Source organism: Anarrhichthys ocellatus, unplaced genomic scaffold (assembly GCF_004355925.1).
Source record: "Anarrhichthys ocellatus isolate YVR2014 unplaced genomic scaffold, GSC_Weel_1.0 scaffold35, whole genome shotgun sequence".
In the NCBI taxonomy this organism is placed as follows: domain Eukaryota; kingdom Metazoa; phylum Chordata; class Actinopteri; order Perciformes; family Anarhichadidae; genus Anarrhichthys; species Anarrhichthys ocellatus.
This window is the reverse complement of record NW_022280065.1, coordinates 622,659-638,520: the sequence shown is the minus strand read 5'-3', so window position 1 is coordinate 638,520 and position 15,862 is coordinate 622,659. Positions and strand designations below refer to the sequence as shown.

The window sequence follows — 15,862 nt, the reverse complement described above, 5'->3', positions numbered from 1 at the left end:
GGCAGGTGGTGATCTCTGATCCCATCATCCAGGGCTAATCCTGACCAGCAGTTAGCATGTGTGGCGGTGCACAATGCACACGTGTGTTGTTGTTTTCATTGTTGGCTTGACAATCACTGACGCATCAGGTCTGTCAAGACAACCTGCAGCCAGATTTGAGGGAAAAGGTGAGGGTGACATCTGTGTGAACGCTGTTCTGGGTTCAATTAAAAAGGGGACATATATTGTGCATGTACATTTTGGTGTCCGGAGTGCCCACCAAGACAAAAACTGGGAAATATGACAACCCAGTTATTATTTTATTATGGTAAAAAAAAACATGTGATTTTGCTCCCTGTCCTATGTCGCAGACTCGGGAGGGGGTCTTAAAGAGACAGGAGCTGAAACTAAGCGTTTTTTGAACATATAAGCATTAAAAACCTGAACTACAAGTTCAAACCTGAAAATGAGCACGATATGGCTCCTTTAAAAAGTACATGAAATCGCATGCCTGCAGAAAGCATCAGGAAGGATTATCCTTCACTATACCTCTGTGAGACAAATTGGCAATTCAGCTCTCCCAATACTGTGAAACTTGACAAAAGTTTGGCGGTTCTTCTTGTACAGTATACATTATTTATTACGTTATAACAAGCCATTTGTCACTTTGTGCTACTTTATTTCCCCGCCTGTGTCTGTCGGCTCTCCATCTCTTCCCCCCCCTCCCCTCTCCCCTCACTCACAGAGCAACAGACTTCTGACAGCTTGTCAGATGAAACGAAGTACGTCTCGGCTTTTCGTCCGCAACATAATAAAAACCTCGGGTGTAAACTTTGTCAGAGTTTGAGAAGCAGCAGATTCAGTGCGACTGTGGTGAGTCGAGAGCGAGCGAGAGACTTGAGTCCAGAGTGCCGTCACCTTCAGCCCAGTATGCACGGAGGTATTAATAGTCAGCTAGCCAGTTTGTCTGGACCACAATGTGGTGGTGTCACAAAATACTGAGTACCGAGACTGAATCAGAAGCACACTGGTGACATGTGAGTGGCCACACTGTTCTGTTCATATTTATTACAGTTAAAATATTTAAATTATAGATATTTTATAGGTTATACTACGATCACGACAAAATAAACACTGCTAAGTGAAACCGGAACTTGCTGGTTCTGTTACAGAAGTAAAAACACCTCAAACCAAATCATTTTGACCTTTGTAATAATGTAAATAACATAACCAGAGCATAGCAATGTGTGTATTAATGCGTTCCTGCCATCGGGGCATTTAGTTTGAAGAGGGCTTCAGCATCTGGCTCTAATCCAGTCTGGGCCACCATGTCCCATGATAAAGTTAGATGACTGCAGTTACTGACGGAGAAGTGCAGGTCGTTATACGTGTCATGCATGTTAAGACTCGGAAAATGAAAATGTCCCATAACACTGTAATTCCCATTTAATAAAACCAGAGAGAAAATGTCAACCACTGACAGCTGAATTAGACACACAATTTTACAAAACATAAAACACATCACTGGTATTCTAGAGGCTGTCCAAACCGCAAAGAAATGACCCCATAGGTCTTTTGTACAAGCAGCTAATGGTCTATTTTTCTCTAAACTGGACCATGTTGTAATAAATGAACATCATGCTGTACTGAAGAAGACTTGAAACTAGAGATTGAGACCATAAACTCAAGTTTACAATGTTTACTGAGGTAATAAATCAAGAGAGAAGTAGAGTCATTTTCTCATAGACTTCTATACAAGCAGACTTATTTTTGCAACCAGAGGAGTCGCCCCCTGCTGGTCAGGAGAGAGAATGCAGGTTTTAAGACACTTCCGCATCGGCTTCACTCGGCAGAACCGGAGGTTGCCGCCTGATTACGTCCCATATTTACGACCATGTTAGAGGCGCTGATCTCTAGTGGCAGTAGTAGTAATGACGGGAGCAAAGGAAGGAGTCCGGTGACGTCGTATAAACAGCAACTAACATCTTTTCCTGAACCTAACCAAGTCCCTTTGTCGCCTAAACATTACCAAAGCGCTATCAATTAACCACGTGTTTAAAACCGCCACCGAGGATGTGTTAATCTCTGGCCACCGGTAGGGGTCTCCGTGGGTTGTATTAGAGAGTGAGCAACAAACGACCTTCGTGGCAGCATGGGTAGAAGGTCTTTTTGGTGTTCTGTACAGTGCTATCATTAAAAGCCAGGAGCTGCCTTGAGTTCATTTTCAAGTCGGCACGACAGACAACAGATTCTTTATCAAAGCTGCCGGTGCGGAGGAGAAACAGGCTCTGAGTGCTGCTGTGGGGGTGACGCTCGTTGTAATGCCTCGACACATGCTAGAGGTGCTAAACGTTGCTATGGCTCCAAAATAGTTCCCTCTGTGATTCTCAAAACTACAAGCATGCAGACCTCTTGACTCGAGCGATGTTTAACTTATTTCAGGGTCTCCTCAACCATTTTAGCCTTTAGAAATATAGCCTCCGACAGCTTTAACGTGAGAGCAAGGGGGCATATAATTGAGCGTTTCCAAGGCGGGACATCTCTCTACAAAGATGGGCAAGTTGAAAATCATGAAAAAAAAAAGCTCTCAGTGGGCTCCAGTGTGAACAGTGACTAGACACAACGTGGGCTCAGCATGACTCATGTAATTGCACATTAATGACGTCTAATTATGTGTGCATGAGTGTAGCTGCCTGCCAGACTCAGTGTAGGGTCCACCCAACCACACAGGTTCTTTAATCTCTGGACTCCAACCTAACATATCTTCAAAAGCAGACAAAGGAATTCATGTCAACGCAATGTTTTCTTGGCAATATTATCGGAGGGTAGGTTAATTCCTGCAGCGAGTTTTAAGTAGCGTCGGGCCCACCAACGTAGAACTTAGGAGCCAAACACTGCAGCCGACTATTGCAGAAATAATGTGCACCCACACATCTGTTTAACCTTGTAAAACCATGATGAGCTTCACAAATATGTAGTCACTGACACTTCACTTTTAGCTAAAGCACTAATGGTGCAGTCACACTAATGTTCGGAGAAGAACTTCAGATTTCAGGCACAGAGTGGGAAAAGCATCAATCCACACACACACACACACACACACCACTTTTCCACAGCAACACCGTTACCTGTGTGGATTAACACGGTGTTGAAAAGAGTCACCTGACGTTCAGCTTGCAGATGCAAACACACACACACACACTGTTCCTTTAATGCCGTCAATAGCAGTTTGACTCGCTGGTTGCGGTGGGAGCAGACGCGGTTTACAAGTAGAGCCCAAACGATTAGCTGATTAATCCATTTGTCGTTCCTCGGGAAAAATAAATTGCAACATACATCATGAAAATTGGACTTTTGACCAGAAAGAAAAAGAAACAAGAAATCGGAAGCCGTCACTCTAATTAATTGTTTGAAATACACATCACATTTCTCAGCTTGTCAGAAATATATAATTGGCAGATTAATCCCAAAAAATAAATAGTTGTGAGTTTCAGTTCACTCAAAAAGTACAACTCCAATGATACAGATTACGGTGTAATACTTCAAACGCACAAACTGCAGAAATCGAGGCAAAACTTTGGCACCTCCTTTAGCTCATTAAGCCAACATTTCATCAGTGTGAAATAACAAATGTGATTGTGTTTGGAGGATACAAGCTGGCCTTAAGGGCCTCTCACACAAGACGCAGTTTGCGCTGCCACAACAGGCCGACATTCACACCAAATGTCACTTCATGGCCCATCAACACCAAGCGACTGCACAACGACTCGCGTTGTTTGTTCTCTCACGGCTGGGTTGTTCCGCTTTGGATCGCCGGTTTACGCGACTGTCGTGTTATTGGCGTTTTTTTTCCTCCGCGACGCCTGATTCGCTGTAAATGCAGCCTGATCACACAAAGAGGGAGCCGCTGCAGTCTGTGTGCTGGAGATGTTTGACAGAAGCACCACAGCCCACGTCCGCTCGGGTCCTGTGCTTGTTGAAAACAAACAACAAAAAGAAAAGGGCTTCCATGTTTCACATATGCAGGCCAGCTGCTTGGTGCTGAATGCATTCTTCTTCATATCATCCAAAAAACAGAGAGCCCACAATTACCGCTCAGAAATATGAGTGAACAGCTCACGTTCACACACTCCCTACTTTAAGGATGAGATGTAATGTCGCACTGCAAAAAAACATCTTCTTGGGGATATTTTGTGTGACTTCTTTTTTTTTTGTGTGTGTGTGTGTGTTTTAGCCTCTGGCTTGTACTTGATGGGGCGAAATTCTTATTTATGTTCCACCCAATGTAAATAATTGACTTCTGGCAACCAAAATAGGCCCAGCGCTTCAACCACAGCGAGGCTGCGTTTTCAATCTTTAATGACTTTGTGGAAGAATAAGCCGGGACTCTGAAAGCGCGCCAATTTATCGAGACAGAAAACAACACATTCAGCTGAGATCACACGCAATTAGCACGAGCCCAATCTCTCACAGAAGAGACTTTTCTTTTTGCACTCCGTCCTTTCGATGCAGGACAGATATCCCGAACTAAAACTCCTGCTGCTCAAAGTGGCTTTTAATGCGTCTGCCAAACCCCATGCTCCCTTTGCTCACTACATCGCCTTTACCCAATTCTTTCCCCCGTGCTGTAATTCTGCAAGAATGTGTGGTTTCTGCAGAGTGCAGTCTGGCTTTCCTGAAAAGGTCCTGAAACAACAGACGGTGCTGGCCGACTGGCGCTCCACCCTGTGCTCAAGGTTTTTTTTATACTTTACAACCTCCTTAACTAATAGGCTGAGCATGCCGGGGTCTCAGGAGAGACATCGTGAGTGGTGGTTAGAAAAGAAAAAAAGAATCTGAACATATGTTAAGCGACAGCTTTTTTCTTCTTAAAACAAAAAATGAAAGATGACGCGACGAGCTGCACTCGATGGTATGCGCGTGAAGCTGATCTGTCCAGTGAGAACAGACAGACTTGTGTGCTGTGAAAGCTAAGAAGCTAAAGAGGCTGCGGTGGCTCATCCCACACTAAAGAGGAGACGCTGTCAAAAAAAAAACCCCACCAGGCAACAGATGTTTGCAGAAGCTCTTTGCACTGCAGGTCTAACAAAACGTGTCTCTTGTGGTCACCGAGTGACACGTAGCGAAGCGCGACCACACGAAACAAGAAGCAGAGGCTGCAACAGTAAGAAGTCATCTTCAAAAACAAAAAGGCGTCTTCCAACAGATTTGTGTGTCGACGCAGAGAACGCGCCGCTAGCTCCGTCTGCCGCAACGCACATGTGGCGAGGTGGGTGGGTTCATTAGATGCTCACTGTAAAAGCAGGATGACACGATGTCACTCTAAAAAAAAGTGGGAGTCTCTAAAGCGGGAGAGAGCTGACGTAACCAGTTAGAGAATACCTGTTAATATCGGAACAGCAATTTAAAATTCTACTTCCAAAATGTCGGGAGGACTCGTAAAACAACGATTTACAACAGCGAAAAGACGTAAAACGGTGGATAAACACGTTTAATTTCCTATATCTTTCACAATAAAAGTCCCCCGTTATTTTTGCTGCCTACTCTTCCTCCCTGCAGTATCAGTAGACATTATTATTAATGTATGGACGTTAACAAAGCTCCACATTCTCCACAATAAAAGCCCCCCGGGATTTTGTTATTTAAAAACTTTTATTGTGAAGCAGCCTAATCAGGAAATGTTGGGTTTCCTTCAGCGGAAATTTAACTCCAACACATCTGAAAGCGAGATGGTGGAATAAAGCAGACTAGAATCTAGAATCTACAAAAGTACTGAGAGCGGAACACACTACGTCTTTCTCTCGGGTGTGACTCACCACATTTCGGCACAACTCGGCGTGTCTAGGCCGGGCTCAGCCTTAGAGATAGGGTAAGGAGCTCGGTCATCGGGAGCGAGCTTGGAGTCGAGCCGCTACTCCTTCGCGTCGAAAGGAGTCAGCTGAGGTGGTTCGGGCATCTAATTAGGATGCCTCCTGGACGCCTCCCACTGGAGGTTTTCCAGGCACGTCCAACTCGGAAGAGACCCGGGGAAGACCCAGAACACGCTGGAGAGATTACATCTCCCAGCTGGCATGGGAACGCCTCAGGATCCCCCAGAATGAGCTGGAACATGTTGCCGGTGAGAGGGAAGTCTGGGTCAGCCTGCTTGGCCTGCTGCCACCGCGACCCGACCCCGGATAAGCGGAGGAAAATGGGTGGATGGATGGATCGGCGTGTCTAAACCGGGAATGTAAAAGCCCCATTACAGTTTGTTCATGATGAACTTAACAGGGACCCACTCAGTGAAACTATGCCTCCAGATACTAGCGATCAAAGTGTGCCTTTAAGCTTGCCTGAGTTCCACTATGACATTGAGAAAACAAAGAAAGTTGCTTCCTGTGTTGTCAAGGGTTAACCGAGCAGCACTACCGGATATTGGAGACGATCACAGAAATTAGTCAAAATGTTCTGAGGCTGAAAGCTGCTTAAAGCTTCCGAAGATCCCTCATTCTCTTTCTGTCCTCTATTTAATTCTTTGTGATGAACCTCAAAAGCCCCGCAGAGGCCGCGCGGTGAAAAGCCAGGAGACTCCCGGCCAGAGAAGGATATCCTTTCGGAGCCCGGAGGATAGCGGCCACTCCACTCCACCCAATCACTTGGTTAAACAAATGATCATCACCGCAGTAATCAAGCTCTGCACCCGGCCTGCCTGCTTCCATTATACCGTGAAAACCGGTTTACGCATAGCATGAAAAACGGATTATGAGTGAAGCTATGACCTTGGCTGATGTCGCTGTCAAAAGGGCTTCGATTTTTTTTCGTGGGGGAAATAAGACGGTTATAACCGGAAAAAGGGTGAAAGCAAGGGACAGACCTGTAGAGAAATCCAAAAGAGAGAGAGAGAGAGAGACAGCGTGTCAATGAGGATGGTGTAAAAAATGGTTAATGTCTTCGCATTTCCATACTGGGTTTAAAACTTTGGGGTATATTCTGTTTCAAATGTCCAAACCCCGAGCACAATAAAGCCTGCAGGGTCAAGCATGTACCATGATCCGTTCTGTCTTGTTTGGAGAACCCTCCCTGTAATTTTCCACCCGTCTGGCGGGACCCGCCCCGGAAGGAGTGGAGCCGGCAGCGAGCGTGTCAGTGGTATTTGCATTTAAAATCAACATGGATTCCATCTGACACACTTTCTCGGGTCTAAAGCCTCTCTGGGCTGAATAATAAACCCAATCCCTCGGCGTAATAGAGGGCCGATTGCCCCGGTAGCCGAATGCAGCATCGTGCTCCCGCTGAAAGGGTTTATACGGCCGCAGTGGAGATCACAGATGGCTGTTAACAGAGTGCATTAGTAAAGATTAACTCGCCTGGTAGAGTCACATTAGTGCCTCTGATCACGTTAACAACGACGGCAGAGAGACGGTGAGCGGTACGGTAGGCCATGCAGTTTGACCCCGGGGCTGCACAGTTAAGTGTGCGTGTGTCAAATCTATTTCAAGAAATATAAAAATGTCATAAAATATAGAATATCCAACGGAGTTGCAAACAGCAGTCCAGACGCTGAAAAGATACCAACTGCGCAGAGAAGTAATGTTACTCTTAAAGGGCCGGCGTGTAGTATTTTGGTAGTCACACACGCTGTCCCTTTAAAAAGGGGTATAATAAAGTTTGTACATGTTTTATACCATTAAGTCACACATGTTGTACATTATTCATTTCCCATTCCCTTAGGACAACTGGGGCTGGAACAATTAACCAATGGATAGACAATTAATTGGCTACTTTTCCCCCCCCTTTTTTTGTGCAAAAATATCAAATATTTGAAGTTTTCAACTTGTCAAATTTGAATATTTTCTGTTTTGCGTCTTTTTATAGGATAGTTAACGGAATATTTTGGAGTTTTGGACTGTTGGTTAGGCAAGCAAGACTTTTGAAAGGAGCCATGTTCACAATCCAACTGCAGATCATTTTGGAGAAAAAATAAAAAGATTCATCGACATGAGAAATCACACCCGTTTGTTTTTCAGATTAGAGACTGTAAATTAGTCTCAGACTTGGTGTGAAAAGGCCCTCAGTCTGATCCTCAGTCACCAATGAAACTCCCCTCCAAGTATTTTCTTTAATTTAGTGCCGAGCAATGTCCCTTTATGTATTTGCCCCCTCTTTCACCACTTAGCTCATTCAGTCTAACAGAGTGAGTCACTGTCTGGACCGGTTCTGCTGATGTGGTCACAGTTTAGACTTTCAAACATCGGACGTCTGCCACTGCAGCACTTTGGAACATCTGCACGGATCCAGCGGTTCTCGACATCTCGGTTCCTCCAAATCAAATCAAGGAAATGAAGCAAACCGTCGCCTTTGAAATTAATCTGGGATTCAAAAACAAGGACAAACAGAAGTACCGCTGAAGACCCAAATGTTTGTTTTTGCCAAAGAGTGTTGGATGCACATTTTTTATTTTTTTTCTCCTAAGCATTGGATCAACCGGCTTGTTTTAAAAATAACAGGTTATGTGCTGCTCAAAAGAAAATGATTAAAAGCTGGAAGTCTCCCGAGACTACCCACGTGGAGACAGGGACGGAAACACATCTACTTCCTCTTCTTTTGTGATGCATTACAATGACGAACACATCGCGATAATGAATATTCATGAGCGCTCCGTTGTAGACTTTAAAGGCGCTGCTTTTCCCTAAGTGTGGGGAGCTCACTAATGAATTCTCCTCTCCAGCTCATCAGTTTCCCCAAATATCCTCTGGAGTCCCAGAGTTTCCCCATGAAAACAGCTCTGGATTAAGTGAGTGCACGCAGTGTAATTTGCGGGTTGGCGATACACCCCGCACAGAGAGCATGATTTACACGCTCAAAGCTCATTTGGTGCCGTTTTTTGATTGGAGATGGGGGAGTGAAATAATGGAAACACCAGACGTCAGAAGTACATTCGCCAGTGCCGATATCAATTTGGCGCCTTTTTAGAGACGATAAAGTGCGCTCGTAAATACGGGGGTTGAGAGCGCAGATGTGTTAAATGTGCCGTGCCGGGGTTTTTTTTTTTTTTTCCACAGCAATCTTGGGAGTCGGATGGGGGAAAGAAACGAAGACGCCATGGCTTCAAATGTCTGCCGTTTGTTTGGGGGCGACGGCATACAGATGGAACACATTTGGTCTCAAGATCGTTGTCTTCTCAGCAGAACAAAGTCAAACCAGAAAAAGTTCCACATGCAGCTTTTAAATTTCACCTCACTACTTTGACGAACAAAACCTGAGCTGTCGAACTCATGCTAACGATAGCTTTAACAGACTTTTCTCAGTTGGAGCGAAAGGGCAAGCTGTGTAATGTCAGAATTCCAGCTGTACGGTTAAAGTTACTGAGAGGAAACTCTGGTTATGAAATGGTCTCAATTATAATACCGATGCCTCCATATGACCTAAATAAGTAAAACCAGACCATGAGCGAGAATGTTGGCCGTTCTACATCGTTATTCTTAATGCTTGTCGTCGCTACCAACGGTCCCCACTGGGAGTCAACACGCTGACACCACGCTGCTGGAGGCCCAGGCCGCATTACTGGGCCCGCTGGAGGGAAGGGGGGGCACGGGGAGAACCAGAACCAGGACTTTCACTAAGCAGATTGTCAGACCAGGTGTTCTAAAAGTGAAACATTTGCTTCTCAAACTTTAGTCAGGCTGAAACAAGAAATCCAAAATATCCCAGCTTCTTTTTTTTCTAAATCAAATTAGGCAGACTCCTATAACTCTTACACACTGTTACCGAAGCAGACTAACAGTCACATGCCACTGGCACTCTTTTTACCACATGGGCTTGTTTCATTTCATCCCGCTGCCAAGTTAGACACTTCTCACACCTCATGCAGCAAAGCTCCAGACAGGTCCTGTCTGAACACCATAAGGGAGGCCGGGTTCACACATCCCCCCCCAGGCCATTAAAAAAAAGAGAGAGGGGAAGAAAACAGACGTCCTGACGGAGGGTCCCCCCCCCCATCTCTCTTCGTCACAACCACAAACTCCTCAACTGCAGCGCTGCCAAGGAAGTTTCCATTTGCTAAGCTAATTAAAAAAGAGGGGCAAAAGAAGACGGGTGGGAAGAGAGAGAGCAAATTTCCAGGTCTGCTGTGTCTAAATGTTTTCATCCACATTGCCACAAGCACATGCAGAGGCCTTTATTGTCCAATGCTGCAGCCTCCCAGCTATAGCTATGGTGGCTGTGGACCGACACAAATCAGCGCCGCCGTCGCCCGTTCTGCTGCAGCCACATCTCCCTGATGTGTTTTCCCTATGCCATGGTGGCTGGGATGACAGTGTATTTTAAACACGTGGCTATAAACACACACACACACACACACACACACACACACACACACACACACACAGCCAGTAGGGACATAAAAATGGCCCAGATGCACCAGCTCAACACAAACACATACATGGTCAACAGGGTTGCGACTATTTGAGGAGTCTGTACGCAGAGTGCGCACAAGACCCCGCCAAAGTAAGAGCCTCTCCCAACTCGTCGTTAAGAAAGAGGAGAGCAGCTCCTTTCAAAACACACATACGACCTGCAGATGTTGGCAAATCCGATGCACATCCTAACGGAGGGGAAAGGGTAAAATAAAGGGGTGTATCTTGTGTAGGGGGAGAAAAAAAAAAAAAAGAGGAAGAAAAATATACTTCTTCCCCTTCATTCATTCCAGATGCCTGAGAGGGAAATATAATGCCACTGTTCTCAGTCGGTTCCAAGACACTGTGGTAATGACAGGCCGGCATCTTGACCACGCTGCCAGAGAGGAGCAGAGGAAGGACAACACAGGGTTTATCCAATTGTCTGTGTGTGTGTGTGTGTGTGTGTGCACGGTGACACAAAACAGGAGTTCATGCATGGACACAGATGGATTCGGGGGGGGGGGGGGGTTGGTGGTGGTTGCTGTTGTGCTTTCAGCGGTCCAGCAGCCTCTCTGCCTTCTGTAGAGTCCATTAGCGATTACATAATGCTTGGCAGCCAGGGATCGGGTGAATGCACCCCCCATCCCCCTCCCCCCCACCCGAAGGGTCGGACACCAGCAAGGAGGCATAGGTTGCTCAGGGTTCCTGTGTATGTGCGAAAAAGAAAAAAAGAAAGCTTTTTCACTCGCAGTCGGACAAAAAACACCAGCAGTTGCATGCAGGGGGATATATGACTGCGTCTCCGGTTTGAGGAATTCTAGGTTATTGCAAAATAAAAGAGCATCATTAAAAATACAGCAGGCGAAGCAGCAGTCGCGGCACAGCATCTGGCCTCCTCCGTGTGGCACCGCGTCCTCTCGTTCCTCTGCTCCGTCGTCACCCTCGACTTGCATTACTTTCTCTATTCGGTCATTGGTATCCTTGCGTGTTATTCCTCGCCACACGTCTCCCTTGCATATTTCCTCATCTCGAACACAGAACGGCGGTGAAGAGGGTAAATATTTTTTTTGTGGGCGGACAGACATTTTTTACTTATTCATCGTGAAGTACATCGCCGATGAAATGCTTCGGATGAAGCGCATCGCCTTTACCGCCGGTAGAATGAAGAGGACATTTGCAATGAACACACCTCATTCAAGAGCCTTGTGCTGTGAAACAAACAGTGAGGGGTTGCATTCATCTCGGTAGCCTTAAAGAGGCCCAGGAGGATTTGTTTTGTAAGAGGGAAAAAAACATGCTTTTAGGATTCATATAGCCTTCAGATCATCAATCAACGCAAAATGAAATAGCAGAGTGAGTTATTTGTTCTTGGTGAATGTAGGAGTGAATGACGGGTGTAGATGTACTCGAGGCAGCCTGAAGTTGAGAGGAAGGTCAGCCTGTGCGGTTCATTTCATTACCACCAAATCAGCAGAAAACTACCATTCAAGCCAGAAAATGAACCTGGAATACTGCCGTGGGACCGAGATAATGCATCTTTCACAACACAAGGCCCCGTGCACCCTCCCCCCTCCCCTCCCTCAAAAGGCTTCAAGTTGAAGTCTTGTTGCTGCCGTGGCCTTTTCACCCTTGAAACACTATACGGGATTTTCTCAGGCTTGGCATGCCCGTTCTTTTTTGTCCATTTGAAGTTGCTTTATCAGAGCGGTCCGACCTCACTCGCCCTTTTGAGAAAAGACGGAGTCAGGTTCCGCCCCGCATCATCCTCACGGATGGGGTCAGTCCATAACAGAAGGCCAGGAGGAAAATAAATAAACAGACGTGTGAAATCCTCCGTTGGCTGTTGCCTCCAGAATCCCTTGAGCTTTCGTGTAATTTGGAGTCTGTTTCTCCTCCATCCTCCCCCCCCCCCCCTCTTCCGCCGCACTTTCCCAAACAACCAAGTCCCCCACTTGAAGCGATTTCTTTTTTTTGAGTCCGGCCTCGGAGTGCGAGACGGCACTCAGAACCCTCTTGTGAATCGCAGCTGTAAAAGGGAGGTGAACGACACCCACCCTTTCCCACCGAAAACACGACACAAATTACATACCGCAACATCTGGTGAGTGGCTCGCACCGAAACGCGGTGGGGCGGTGCCGAGCGAAAGCAGCCTGGCAAAAAAAAACAAAAAAAAACGTCCTCCTCACTCACAGAAGTCGGAAGCAGAGGAGTGGAAAACGCGGCCAGAAACCAGTCTGAGAGAAATAAATGCAACTACGTTGACCTTATCTAACAGGAGGTATGACAACACCACACCGGCCACTGCACAACAGTATTCACCTTCAACTGGAGGCTTCAACACGTGCAGGGACCTCACATGTTGCATTACCGTCAAAGCATTCCTCGCTGTAAGTAAGCTGGTAAGCAGGCTAGCCAACGACAACAACATACACCAATGCTTTCCAGACAAAGGCACGACTGTTTCATACGAACATATGGGGTTAGGTGACATCGCTATCTCGACAATGAAATAATTAGTTCTCCAAAGCCAGGAGCAGTGGGTTTTTTATCTGAGGGTTCTTCTGTACCCCTGTGATGTGGACGGCGTAATTAACAACACAGACACATGTGCCTGAAGCAGGTTATCAACCACTTGTCAACACCAGTGCCAATATTGAGAATCAATGCGCCGCGTCAGGTTCCAGTGAGGCCTTCAGGAGACACCGATAAAAAGGAGAGGTAGATATTGATCAGGTTAAAGTGTGTGTGTGTGTGTGTGTGTGTGTGTGTGTGTGTGTGTGTGTGTGTAAATCATCTAGATGATGATGGTCAATCATGCCATATTCTTGTCATGGATTATCTCATATTTTGCCAGAATTCTGTTGGATATTGAACGCTATGTGACCAGGAAAACATCACCCTGTACATTGTGCTGCAATCCAATGTATTGCAATAACTGCTACCTCTTTTACTTGTTGTTGACACTGTGACGTAAGAAGTAATGTACCCATCCCATTTTACAGTCACCCTGTATCCTCGGGCCACCGCATGCACACAATTAGGCGACAGTTCAATAAAGAACTGAATTGTTGCGCACGCAACCACAGCCCCTGGTGTCAAAAAAAAAAAAAAAAAAAGATCACAGACAACATGATGGTGACCTCGTTCAAAACAATGAGTCATTAACAAACAACAGTGTCTGAATCAGCTAATCAGAGGAGAGGAGGAGGAGGAGGAGGCACCGCGCCAAGCTGACAAGTCGCAGCCCACAGAGAGCCAACAGGAGGGGACAATAATGACAGGGGCCAAAGCACCGAAATCTGTCATTCCAACAGCCCCGGGCCAATTTTGCAGGGTGATGCACACACGGCTAGGAGGCACAACACTGACGAGGACTTGAAACTGAATTTAAAAAAAAGCATCACTATGTTTGTTTAAACCTAGGCTGAGGATAAAAAGGGGGGAAAGGAAAATTGAGAATAAAAGTTGGGGTATTGCCATGTTCATTTTAAATGTCACAAAAGAAACCTAAAGTTTTAAGCTGGATGGATCCAATATTGTTGACATCTCAACGATGCATGTATTTCAGTGAGCATGGACCCTGTTCACAGCTGTCATAGGAATCATAACAACAAATCACTGCATTACAGCTGTAATGCTCATATAGAGGCGCCCCGTGTTTCCTGATGATTAACTTTCGTGTCAGATGTCATAGATTCTTTAAATATAAAATATTTCCATTATGTCCTCAAATGTGTCTTTACTGGCTACGTCACAGCTTCGAAAGACATGTTTAACTAGCTCGTTGAATAAACTTCACCAACAAACGGTCCCTTTAAAGCGTTGCTTCCATGCTCAACACCGACAGCCGAGCAGTGAGAGAGAAAGCACGTTGACCTCCACGCGCTCCACTCCAGCTCGTGAGTATCTAACGTGATTTCCAGAAAAGTGGCTATACGTCTCGTGCAAAGTGGCAGCAATAAGTCTGCTAGCTCGCCTGAGCAGACTCACCGGGCAAACCGCCCGACTTCTCGGCTCACTAAAAAGCGCAACGTTTCTCATTTATTTATCCCATCATATTGTGTTGGGATAAACACAACACGGAGGGGGCAAACACGGCAAATGCTCCGAGTTGTTTTTTACTTAAACAAAACAACAACATAAAAAGCAGCGAGTGGTCCGTACGTGGACCTAAGTTGCCTTTCTCCCCCCCGACCCCACACACACAGCTATTTACCCCCGTATTTAAGTTCGCTTTCCAAAAAAACTTACCCTTTCCCCGGAGAGGAAGACGGTCAGCCCGAGGGTCAAAATTATCCAAACGTTCCTCATTATTCCTCTTTGTTAGTTAAAAACGCGTTGTTGCGAGCGAAAGGTTAACGTCCCCCTCCTCCTCTTCGTCTGCTTCTCTCTCTCCCTCTCTCGCTTTCCTTGCACCCTTCGCTCCAACTCCTGCCGCTTCTCTCTCTCTCAGGAGTGGGATCCCACCGGATACGTGTTGCGTTCTGGTTATTCCTCCCCCCTCTCTCTCTCTCTCTCTCTCGCTCTCTCTCTCTCCAGGCACTTCTTTTTTTCCCTGTGTAAATCTGACACACAAAAAAAATAGATACAAATAAAGCACGGCGTAATTGCAACGTCCCCCCCCCCAGCGCGCACCTTATTGTGTCAGCGAAAACCCGCACGAGACACCTAGCTCGCTCTCCTCTCTCTCCCTCAGCGCTCACTTTGAAATAACGAGGACAAAGCGCTATAACGCACGAGCACGACTGACGCTCTGGCGAGTGCGTGCGCTCTTTTCGGCCATGTCACCGCGAGACGGAGAGAGAACTTGCGACAAAGTAGCCCCCCCAAAAAAAGGAAGTCAATAATTACACAGGAATCACAAACAACCAATTATGTTGCGTAAGTCCTCATAGATATTAATTATTGTATTTTTTTGCTACTGGGAGAGGTCGGATAACAGACTAATTGGGACGTTTATCTCCACGTTTAGATAACGATCATTAATTGCACCCCTTCTAATGAGGACTCCACACTTCCACTAAGTCAGCGCACTAAATTACAATCAATCTCGTGTTCATTATGCAGCGACGGTGTTGTGAACGCATCTGATTAGTCGTGCATTGCTGCTGTATCGCGGCACGCCGTGAAATCAATGCGCCGGTCTTTATGCGTGCGATGAATTAAAAAAAAAAGAAAAAAAAAGGCACACGACATCCTGTTAACGATACACTGCACGAGAGAGATGGAGTTTAACACTGCAAAGAGTTACATCAGTTTTATGACTAGTTCCACTGAGTTCAGCTATTTGTGGGCAAAGTCTCCCCCTGCTGGTGTAGATCAATACCTTCCCCACCCAATAATCTACACAATATCACATGTTTTTAGTTTGAATTTGTTTTTATTTAATTGCAAAAAAAAATCAATTTGTTTCTGCAAACTTGCTTCAAGCTTCATACTCAGGTGTGAGCATGCAGGATTAGTTTTTACCCTGATTACTGTACAGAATCATGGGCTTGATGTTGAAG

General features: G+C 45.9%; 1 protein-coding gene across 1 annotated transcript in view; it reads right to left on the bottom strand.

Moving 5' to 3' along the window:
* sdc2 (syndecan 2) overlaps nucleotides 1–15,294 on the bottom strand; it is a 35,502-nt gene extending 20,208 nt beyond the window's left edge. Inside the window, exon 1 of the mRNA XM_031866441.1 lies at nucleotides 14,607–15,294. Within this exon, the coding sequence (XP_031722301.1) occupies nucleotides 14,607–14,666 (60 nt within the window). The 5' untranslated portion in view covers nucleotides 14,667–15,294. The remainder of the gene's footprint in view (nucleotides 1–14,606) is intronic.
* Nucleotides 15,295–15,862: the final 568 nt, after the last annotated feature.